This window comes from Hyperolius riggenbachi, chromosome 3 (genome assembly GCF_040937935.1).
Source record: "Hyperolius riggenbachi isolate aHypRig1 chromosome 3, aHypRig1.pri, whole genome shotgun sequence".
NCBI lineage: Eukaryota > Metazoa > Chordata > Amphibia > Anura > Hyperoliidae > Hyperolius > Hyperolius riggenbachi.
In genome coordinates, this window is record NC_090648.1 from 245,339,521 (window position 1) to 245,351,685 (window position 12,165).

At 38.5% G+C, this 12,165-nt stretch overlaps 1 protein-coding gene across 19 annotated transcripts in view; it reads left to right on the top strand.

Annotated features, from left to right (window-relative positions):
• CELF2 (CUGBP Elav-like family member 2) overlaps positions 1-12,165 on the top strand; it is a 688,411-nt gene that overhangs the window by 529,235 nt on the left and 147,011 nt on the right. For all 19 annotated transcript variants that reach the window (XM_068276071.1, XM_068276070.1, XM_068276073.1 and 16 more), the window contains exon 6: positions 9,620-9,699. In XM_068276071.1, coding sequence (XP_068132172.1) covers positions 9,620-9,699 — 80 coding nt within the window. The remainder of the gene's footprint in view (positions 1-9,619; positions 9,700-12,165) is intronic.

The window sequence follows — 12,165 nt, forward strand, 5'->3', positions numbered from 1 at the left end:
GCTACAACCAATGCAAGCTTCAATATATTTTTATCAAATGTAGTAATAGAAAGTGTTGGCACAGTTGAAAGTACGAGACAGAAAATGTGCAGATTGCATGTTAAGTGGTATATCAATAGTTACAAAGATAAGAAAAGAGACAACATCTCTGGGAAGTATTATCACATGCTTAGCTGCAAGTGAATTCTCCTGTATGTACCAAGCCCTCTGGCACTTTATGAATGAATATTTTATTGTTGAGAATCTCAAGATAATTCCAGTTCTCAACATTTCTAAGGTTTTTCTGTGTTTTCTTACCCAGATAGAAATAAAAATACTGTAATAGTTTACAAAGAGCAACAGCTCTGAATTTATAACCAGCGATAGAAATCTGATTGTTATGTCACCTAAAATGTGTGAATTAAATGCTTATGTGGGTCTTCACTAAGGCTACATTCACAGTGACACATTGCGGTGCGTAGCATGCAAAAACAACAATGGAGGGGAAAAGTCACATGGCACATTATACGTGTAGTGTGATGCATATAGTGAAGCATAAAGTACAAAGTATGAATCACTGCAACTATTAGATGCATAATGTTATGCAGACAGTTTTTACTGCACCTCACTGATAATGCATCAATGGGAATGGACCATTACAATATAATTGTGTATTGCCGAAGGCAATGCACTGCAACATGTGCAGGTATGCTGATACAGTGGGTCATTATGGTTTTTGGATCTCTGAGTCTGAGCCCCAAGACTGGCCAATAAGATAGGCATGTCTGTTCTGTATAGTTATCGATAAGTGCAGGTTGATACAGAGAGTCAATATACTTTATGGTAGTAGCAGTGGGGTATTGAAAGTATACTTTATGGGGCTCTTTGGCTTTGAGCCTTTTTTAGCCTTACATGGCATATTGCATTACTGATAAATGATTGCAGCACAATTTGGGTGTACTAAAATATAAAAGCACTCTTGCACTCTTATTATAAATATAAAGGCACTGTTTCTTTTCAAGTTGAATTCACTAGAACAAGGTAACGATTTTAGGATGAAGTGAATTTTGAGTACTGGATATCAACTCAACAAGTGTCTGTTTAACAGACAACTGTAGCGAGAGATAAGTGGAGGCTGCCATATTTATTTCCCTTTAAGCAATACCAGTTGCCTGGCAGCCCTGTTGATTATCTGCCTGTGATACTTCTAGCCATAGACCCTGAAACAGCATGCAGCAGATCAGGTGTTTCTGACATTATTGTCAGATCTGATTAGCTGCATTCTTATTTCTAGTGTTATTCAGGCACTACTGCAGCTAAATAGATCAGCAAGGACAGCTAGGCAACTGATATTGTTTAAAAGTAAATCAATGTAATTGCTGTTTTGACTTTATCCAGATTATTAAGTTGGTAGGAACTTGACGTAGTAGTGAGAGAATTATACAGAGAAGCATTCCATAAATGGAATTCAGCAACTTTATGCGCTCTCTGTTTTTCAGAGTCCATGAACTGGGGTGTAACTAGAGGGGATACGATTAAGGAGAGGAGAGGGAGACAATCGGCACTGCTTCTATTGCTATTTATTCCAGAGTGCGGTGGAACACATGTAAACAATCCAATACAGTGTATCTTCAAATTGTGGCATCAAAAATATTCATTCAACGTAAACATGCATGAACATACCATTGTCTGAGGTGGTGTGGTGATGGTGGGTGCTGAGCATAGATAGCCTTACGGCCGTTTCACGCAAAATCTGCGCTTCTACGGAGGCTGCAGAGTGCGTTCCTCCGCACTCTGGATTAAATAGCAATAGAAGCAGTGCCGATTGTCTCCCTCTCCTCTCCTTTATCGTATTGTAACTTCTAATCAACCAGAGTACGCTATCAATACCAGAAGTGTGGATGAAGAGGTGTGTGTTATATGCTATATCCTTTCAAATTCAGCGCAAATACTGTAGTGCCAACACTTTTCTTCTTCTGTCACAGTAACTAGAGGTGAGCAGCCCCTGCGGTCACAGGAGAGCCCCAACTACTAAAATTCCCTTCCTGCAATACTGGGGACAATTCTTCAGATCAGGGGTTTTTTGTGGCTACACTTGTTATGGGTGTGAAGATCACGATGGCCACACTTGTTTTATGACTCTTGTGAGGTGGCCCCAAGGCTGTGGAGGGCACCAAGGGGTTAAGGGAAGGGGTGTGAACATTGATCGGCCCCATCAAAGTTTTGCTGGGGATGGGCCTCATGAGTTTAAGTTGTTTAAGTTTTGCCACTGATCATATTTTTTTTTTCTTGGGGGGTGGGGGGGGGGGTGCAGCAGAAGCAACTGTGTGAGGCTTTAGTTTGTAATACATTGTGACTGGAGTTACACTTTATTTCTCAACAGTTTGGGGGAAAATGTAAATGTCTGTCAAGTTTTTGTTTTCTGTGCTCCTACGACAAACTGTTGTAAATCTTCTTGCAGATCCTATTTTTTTTTTAGAAAAAGGGTTCATATGCTGCCTATTTCACTGCTGGAAAGAGGCCACCTTAGTTCCTGTTCTGAGCAACCATGCCACTGATATATTAAGCATGCGGAAATGTTTCCAATTCACACATAAAAATAAGCAGAAATTCGGTCCTCCCCCACTGTGTACTGAGACAGAAATGATGCAGTGTGAGCACACTTCCTATTGTTAGTTTTGTTGTCTCTGGTTATGACTTGATAATGTCATCAGCTGTGTACGGTGAAGTAGTGAAACAAAACAAACCACTTTTTTCAAGAGCCCAGCTGATTGACTTGAACAATCCTAGGCATCATTTGTGCTTGGAGCTTGGAGCATCTTGAAAATAGGTAGATAAATAAATTTATAAATAAAGTGTGTCATGCATGCTCGCCACTGGGGCCGCTGATAAACATGCAATGCCAAGAACAGGGTTTTGTGCATTAGCTCTGAAATGACAATATGCTGGAACCACTTGGTGTTTAGATTTGCTTCATTTGGAAATCTTTTAAGTAGTAATAATAATGTTTTGAGGAAATTGAGTGGAACACTAAATTATTCTCTGAAATCCGAGTTCTAACTGTGCAAGGCTAAAGAAGCTGAAAATCAATGCACTTTTAAAGTCATTAGAGAGCAAGAGTCAAACATGTCTGTGTTGCTCTGCCGGAGCTTTTAGTGAGCCATAGTATTATTACAAAATCAGCCAGAATCTGCATTAATTTCACAGTCTTTTTCTTCAAGATACCCAAGGGTGCTTGATGAATAAAATAGAAATTTCAAAAGGCAGTGTTTTTATTAGTTAAGGGGGCAATGAGCCTTGAAAGTGCTGCATTTGACCCACACAGTAGCCAAAGCTGGCATGGATTGCGCTGAGAGATTATGTATTCTGAGCACTGGAACGCATTGTTTTAAAGTGTACATACAAATAAGGGCTGTAGGCATTTCAAGATCATTTAAAATGTAAAAATGCATAGTGCTACAAGTACAATTCATTAAGTATAAAACTTGCTTTTCATTTTTTATCATCTGAAATGATTCCTTTTTATGTACCTATTTGACAGATTGGCAAATTCCACTAGGCATTTGCTACATTAGGCATGGCAATTGTGGAGATCACCTGGGAAAGCCAGGGTTGTTTTCTATGTAAAGCAAGACTTTTATCTCAAGCTTCCACTTATCCAATTCTCTTTTAACCTCCCTGGCGGTTAATTTTTTTTTTCAAATGGGCAAAAATCCTTTTTTTTTTTTTTTTTTTATTTCTTTTTTTTTTGTTTCATGTAAAGCTACCAGAGTGGTAGCTACATGAAACACCACTAGAGGGCGCATGTGTCCCTCTAGTGCGATCGTCGCCGGCACTAATAGCAAACAGGGGAGCGCGTATTTAACGTGTTCCCCTGTTTGGCTTCTCCTGTCGCCATGGCGATGATCGGAATGACGTCATGGACGTCAGCCGACGTCCGGACGTCAGCCGACGTCCTGACGTCAGGCGCACCCGATCCAGCCCATAGCGCTGCCCGGAACTCATTGGTCCGGGCAGCGCAGGGCTCTGGCGGGGGGGGCCCCCTTTCGCAGCTGCGTGTGGGCGATCGCCGCAGAGCGGCGGCGATCAAGCTGTGCGCACGGCTAGCAAAGTGCTGGCTGCGCGCACAGCACTTTGAATGGGGCGAATCGCCCTAATAGAGCCGGAGAAATCCTACTGCGCGGCATAGCCCGAGCTCAGTTCGGGCTTACCGCCAGGGAGGTTAAAGTTCTGCAGCAGCTGTCTGTTGTTTTCCTGCAGAATCGTCAGCGGTTGTCTGTTATCCTGGATACAGTCAGTCAGGATGTTTCTGTTATTCTGCAGGCTGATCTGCAGTTTATTGTTGATTTCTTCCAAGCTGACAAGAAGCTTCCTGCTATCCTTCAGGCCTGTGAGCTACTTCCTGTTATTCTGAAAGTTAGTCAGCTGCTTCATGTTGCTATCCTGCAAAACAGTCAGCAGTTTCCTGTTGTTATTATGGAGGTTAGTCAACTGCTTGTTACTATCCTGCAGGCCAGTAAGCGGTATCCTGTTGTTAGCCTTCAGGTTAGTCAGAGGCTTCTTATTCTTATCCTGCAGGCTGGCCAGCTGGTTCCTGTATTCAGCCATTTAGCTTCTTACTGTTATCCTGCTAGCTAGTCAGGTGCTTCTTGTTCTTATTCTGCAGACTAGTCAGCTGTTTGGTGTGAACAGTGCCAGGTATGCAGTACTGGCAGATTAGGCTTACAGTGGGCAAATTTCTGCTTTGGGCACTTCCCATAAACCAGAGGTGTCAAACTCAGTCACATAAGGGGCCAACATTTAAAACACAGTCTTAATTGTGGCCAGATTGTTTATTAAGATGTATACACAATTACCATCTTTCATTAAATTGTCTCCGCCCACTGAGAAACCAACTGTGATGTGCTGAAATAGAAACAGGGTGTCACTTTGTGGGTCATGACATCAAAGTATATTGTGGGAGATGAAGTTTATGGGTAATGTGCACTTTAGGATAGACCTTATTTGAGACAATCATGCGCATTATATGCTCTTGTGGATCACACAAAATGGCAAGGTGGTCCACATTTCCTTACGGGCCTTGAGTTTGATACCGGTGCCGTAGATGAAAGCGAAAGCGAAACATCTCTACTTATGTAAATGTTTCTTTTGCAGGGCGTCCCTTAATTCTTTTCAAACAGCAGTGACAGGAAAATCAAGATGGGGCTGACAACTATTTGTAAACAATATTCCTGCAACTGCTAGGTGATAACTGGTTAAAGGAACAACATACTGTAAATAATTCAACCTATTTCAGTTATCATTCATGTGCTTTAAAATAAAATGCAATGTTTGCTTTATAATAAAGCTAACACTTTAAGGGCCCTTTGACATCTGAAAGTAGCAAATCAGTAGCGCTATGAGCTACCGTTTTGCGCAAGTGATTTTACCAAGATTAGCGCGTTAAAATAATTGTACACTCCCATGATTCCCGACGATCGCGACCAGCGCTTGTTTAAGCACTGTACAGCGATCACTTGAGAATTGCCGCAAAATGCTGCATGCAACACGTTTCGCGATTGCTGTTAATCACGGAACACCCATTTGTGAAAAATGTTCTCTAAACAAGTCTTATGCACTTGGCTATACCATATCTGTTTTCCTTCCTTTCTTTCCTTCTTTCATGTTGGCTCTTATGTAAATAAAAGCATCTTTCCTGCTGCAATGGGTATTGATAGATTAACATTATATGTCATGTCGGAAAGTTTTAGTCATAAACAATCTTTGATACCGTAAGACGGTGATTTATTAAAGGAGAGATGGAGAGTGGAGCGATGGAAGCTCACCATGCCCAATCAGGTGCAGAGGGATTTCTGATGATGGAATTGTCTATGACCATAAGTGGATGTGAAATGAAAATAGTTTCTTTTAATAAATCATCATTTATATATTTTGTAAACTTAAAGAACTTTAATACATAAATAAACTTCAGGCTGCTGAATACACAGTTATTGTAACCAGAATGAGACAGCTTAGATCTTTTCTTCTGAAGTGGTGGTTCTGTGTTATGCCATCCCTGACAAAGAAACCCAAGTTGTCTATAAAGTTTCAACTGTATTCTACTCATTTAGCTTATAAAAGGTTTCATTTAGCTCAATATTTTACTGCTTCTACCAGTGCCCAGCATGGTGCAATACTCTGCTATTATTGTCCTAAAATGCGATCCACTGCAGAATGCTCTTCATGTGTGCTGAGAGACATATGGAGGCAGTTTATTTGTCATGATGGGAGCAAAATGGCAACTTGTACAGGTTCTTTTTCATAATGGAACAATGGAAAAAAATATTTCTTGAGAGCGAGGAATAATAATGAGCGAAATGCAATGTTTCTGCATTGTAGGGATGTTCTGTTTTCTGCCAATGTACCACTTCCCTGTAGAATGCATTGACGTCAATGTGGTCAGCAAATCATGACATATTGACCTTATAAGTAACCAGAATTGTAATTTTACAGTTTTCACTTTTGGGTGATAATAAGTGCATGCAACATCTGCTTACATTTTTTCTTATAAAAACAATTAGATATAAACACTTCTCTCTTTGTGCAGGTGCAGGGTGGGCCTTGTAAACCTGAGTAACCACCTCGATGACAACAAGGAGCTTATTGGTTAGGGTAGTCCATCTTTTTGTTGTCCTCAGGACAGCCAATCAGGTTTGTTTACCTTTCGAATTCTACCTCTTGGATAATCATTCTATAAAAGTGGGTGGCAGCTACTGTAATCTTTCTGATTGCAAGAGTTGTATACAAGAGGCATTTTATAGAAAGCCAAGGGATTTGTCTCCTCCAGTGATGTATCCAATTAATAGTATGCCAGAGTATTATACCATGAATAATCATTTTAATAAAACTTGTCTCCATCAGAGGGATTTTCCATTTGTTTCTGTTCTGGTCACAACCTATCCCTGAGACAGTAAGTGAAAAAAAATGAATGACATAAAACCATAACACTTAAAGTGGACCTGAACAGATTAAAAAAAAAAAGAGTTTCACTTACCAGTGACTGCTCGAAGCAATAGTAAGCTGCGGCGGGGGAACGGAGGACCGTTACAGGATGGCGTGGGCACAGGTCTGCTGCAGGGGGCTGGCAGAAGCCCCAGTTAAGTGAAACCTTTTTTTTTATCTCTTCAGGTCCACTTTAAACACTATGCAAAAGTTTAGGCTAGAATAATATTTAACCTCCTTAGCAGTAACCCCGAGTCAGGCTCAGGACAGAAATCCAAAGCTCAGAGCGGTAAACCCGAGCTGGATCCATGGTATTTGTGCAATGTGCAGGGCTGCCACAGATTTATCTAGTGGTATGATTTTTAGGGTCTAAAAGCTTTTGTAAAAACTGCAGCGCTTTAATACAATAAAATCTGGAAGTAATCATACCGCCAGGGAGGTATGTATGAAAATAAAACTGAAAACAAGAATATCAGTGCCACCTAGAAGGTTCACTTGCAAACCATTCCGACATTACAGATTTGTATTTCATTGCACTATTATAATAGGGCAGAATCTACCACTTTCATACTATTAACAAATGCATGGCCTTATGTGACAGATCTATGTTTTTTATGTTTTTCTAGTGTTTTAGATATGGCATTATTCTGAACTATTACGTTGGTTACATCATACATGGCAGACAACCAGCATATGGCAATAGACCTTTTCTCTGAATGAGGAAATCCCTTTAAAAGATCACAGCTATTTAGTAGTATACTATTGTATGTGACTTGTTAAAAGTTGAAAAAGTTTTTCTTGATTTTTATGAATTGATGATTTATGTATTTCATTTCATGATCCTGTTTTACAATATTATGTTTGTTTGTTAGTATGTATTGTATAATATATTAATCGTATGTGAAGGGAACCAAATTTAAACTGTACTGCAAAATGAAAATGAATGCTTTGAAAGATGTTTTCCTCAAATTACAAGGAACAAATATTTGCAAGCACTGTAAATGTGGTGTCACACTTGAACATCTTTTATTTTTATATTTATCTAAGTATATATTCATGCTAAATACCCTTTTCTACAGTAGATGAACACTAGTCACATTATTACAGAAACAGTCAATCAAACAGCATAGGTGCCAGAACTGATTCTGAGACTTCAGTACTGCAAGATGAGTGTGCCAGCCACTTAGCCATCAGGCCACCCAACAGCTCTTAGGCAATAATGATCATGCTGACACAAAACTTGACCTACTAGGCCCTGTCCCATCTTATGTTCTAAAAACATATTTGTTTGTGCTGCAACCACAATACTGGCTCTAAACAGGCTAAGCAGTGTGGAATGTTAAATGACAATTCATAGGTGGGAGCTTTTCCTTTAAAGGGCAAACTGGAAGAAAGTCATGAGTGAAGAACACTTTTTACATAAATAACTTTTCATGCATGTCCACCCCAGTTTGAGCTCACATGCATTCACAGAAGTGTGCACAACTACAGGGACATGCATCTGAGGAACATGTACACTGATTTGCAGGCTTACTTAAACTCTGTACACTGGTGGCCAGGGCATTGTTCAGAGTGCTTACAGTGAAGGAGATGGAAACAGATACATCAGCTCCCACCTACTGATCACTGTCATTTGACATTAAACAACCTTTCAAAGTGAAGCTGTTTTGACTAAATTCAAAAATATTTGTATTTAACATTAACTTATTTTTTTCAAATTCAGTTACTGGCCAGTATGTAGATATGCTGAGGTGTTTTGTGCACTTATATTCAACTGTCAGAGATCCTCAAGAACCCATCTCATAAAGTGAATACACCAAACTTACCCTGGGCTCTCTAATGGCCTGTCTCTGTGATGGGCGCTTTGGACAGTCCCACTATTACAGTTACAAACCTTTTACCTGCAGGATTATCTTTACAGTAGTTTGTACATGCCAGTAGAATGCTACAGGCCATTCTTTAAAAGCAGTTAACCCTTAGTTAAACACCAATATGATATAATTCCTATATTTTAGTGAATTAGTAGAAATCTAAGTATAAAGCACTGAATAAAGCAATTCGTTATGCCATGTTGGTGTTTACACACAACATAGTAAGATTGCACAAATGGGATCTACAGGATAATACATAAGAAAATTTAGATAGCAATGATCATGTGCTATGGTCAGTAGCCCAAATCTAATTGGAGGAGTCTTTAATATGAATGATTGATAATGATTACTGTCACCTGCTTCTTTATTGTGCTTCTTTATGTCACAATCAGCGCTCATACCTTCCTTGGTTCCTTTATGCGTGGTCTTTTTTTGCCAATAATAAACATAAGAAATAAAACAAAAAAATACTTAAACAGTGCCTTTAACTGCTTATCTGTAGATCTCTCTCTCTCTCTAATTATTTGTATCCACCTGTGGCTGAAAAGAACACTTCCCCATTTTGTTTTTGTTTTTGTTTTTCCTTTCTTCTATGATCGGATTAGCAAGTCAGCACTGTAAGTACCAAACCACTAAAAAATTCCAGGAGTTGTTACTTTTATGTACTACTGAGAACAGTGTCGTCTTGTGGCCGTTCTCGTAGACTGTGTTGGTTTAACAAGCGTCCAACCCTTTTGTCTTGTTGTTTTTTTTTGTCTTTCCTGCCCCCTGTCCCCTTGTCCCCACAGGCTGTGCGTTTGTTACATTTTCTACAAGGGCAATGGCACAGAATGCAATCAAAGCCATGCACCAGTCTCAGACCATGGAGGTACTGTATCATCTGCCCTTTCTTTGTTTTCTTTGTGCAAATTATTGAGTAAAACACAAGCCATTATTTCCTGTACAGACTGTTAACATTAAAATCACAGATGCAAAGACCCAATAATAGGCTGTCTTTACACCATACACTATGTGGATCTACAAATAATAATAGGGACTCCAGATTACATAGCACGTAGCTTTAATAACTATCCTGGAAGATACTGCAAATATTTTTCAGTTAGAAGACACCTAAATATTCAAAGTTACCCCAAGAAAAAAATGATTATGACAACTCTTGACATTTCAAAAAGACACTTAAACAAGCCTGTAAGTGGGGGTTCCTCAAGTGTACATGTATGTAGATGGATGTATTTATTTTAAAGTGGGATATTTTAACAATAATCTTAATGGAACATGATGAACAAGGACAGGTAAAAAGAGTGGTTCCAAAGCTAGATAGTATGCAGCTGGCTGTAGTTGTATGTTCCATGTTCCTGGCTCCATACATTATGTTCCAATGTTCCAATGGGGCTACTTTTGCAAGGCTGTGCACAGTAATATATCAATCTCCTTCTGCGTTGTGTATAATTTAAATATATCCAAGTATCATTTTATATACAGCTTTTCCAGCTTTTTTTATATACATTTGTGACTTTTTTCACTTTATATGTTTAAGCCAAGCAATCATTTAGACATGCAAGCCTTTGGATCTATATTTCCCTTTCCTTGATCATCATGTCATCATCTATTGAAAAGACTCAGACTCTGCTCCAACTTTTCTGTGCCTTGCGCAGGTGGCTAGAAGGTAGAGCAGGATGAGCATTTGAAATCACCTCATGTAGAAATATCCTAGATAGTGATTCAGGTATCCATAAACTGTTTTTACACTACAGCTTACACTGATTAGCTATGACTGATTAGTCATACATAAAATGCCTAAGAATATGTCGTTGCAATGTTCAATCAAAATTTACACAAATTTAATACTGTAAGACTATGGGGTAAGATCAATTCCCTTCATAGTATTTATTGATTATTCCCTTTCAACATACTTGTTATGTCTTTTGATTGTACCCTAGGATATCAAACTGGCCTTTGAAACTTAAATCAAGTGTTTAGCAGATAATCTATATAAAACATCCAGAATTTATTATCAACAGCTCATACTGCAACACACAAAATCCAGAACTTTGCTGTTGCTTTGTTCACTGCCCTTCCTACAGCTAAAAAACAAACATTTCTATGCACATAAGAAGCAATTCCAGCAGACATAAGTTAATACTAAAAGTATATAACACTTGGCATAAAGGACCAAAGTTTTATATATATATATATATATATATATATATATATATATATATATATATATATATATATATGTATGTATATATATATATATATATATATATATATATATATATATATATATATATACTACCCTTAATCTCCATAGCTAAACCAGCTGAGCTCGTCTATTTCTCATAAATGGGCCTTCAAAAGACAATATGGCTGATTAATATCACCACTTTCTGTCAAATAACCTTGCAATTACCAGACTTTAGGTCACCACGGTTCAACAGATCTAAATCAACAGCCGGCAGGTAGTTTCTCATGAGAGCTTCCTGCTTTAAATCACCTGTGACACCTAGTCTTTGACTTGTATTGACTTGGAAGACTAGCTAGACTGCAGGTTTTTTTTAATCTCTTGCTTCAATGGCTCTTATCTTAAGTTAACACTGGCATTCTGCATAGCTCTGAATTCTGCTGTTATTTTCTTATATTTGGTTCTGAAAACAATCACCTTAACTTTATAGAGATTGAATCAAATGATCCTCCAAAATAAAGATCAAACAAGAGGTTGAACTCATGTTGCAATACAATTGCAATAGATGAACAAAGCATTTGTAATAAAAGAAAAAAATGAAGATAGTTCCCGTTAATGTTTGCCAGTAATCTAAATGGTCTGCATTTGTGTAGTACTGCCTATAGGCCTAGAAGAGTATAAAATATGGGCTTGAATTAAGACTATGAAAAATACCTTTCACGTAAAATGGCGCATTGCTACAATACCACCTGTGTTTGTTGCACAATTATCCTAAACATTAAAAAGAAAGCTTCGTTTTGATACAGAGCACTGACTTCTAAAATTACAGCTTGGCCTGCTGCGGTCGTGCAATTATATCTTTGAAATCCTACACAGAAAATTGGTTCCCACTTTATCAAAGTGATATTTAAGCTGTCTAAACTAAGACATCTTTTTAACTACTTCTGTGAAAGGCAATGTGCAGAAATAGATTTCAGGGGCTGGGAGAGGGGAAGCTTGCAGTATAGTCACACAAGAGTTGGTATGCTCTCCCAATAAACACAGTGAATTTTATTTTCCACTGTAGCTGTACCAACATTGTTTATTGTTGCATAATAAGGATACCATGCACATGTAATTAAACATGGATACAGATGTTCTAGAAAAATG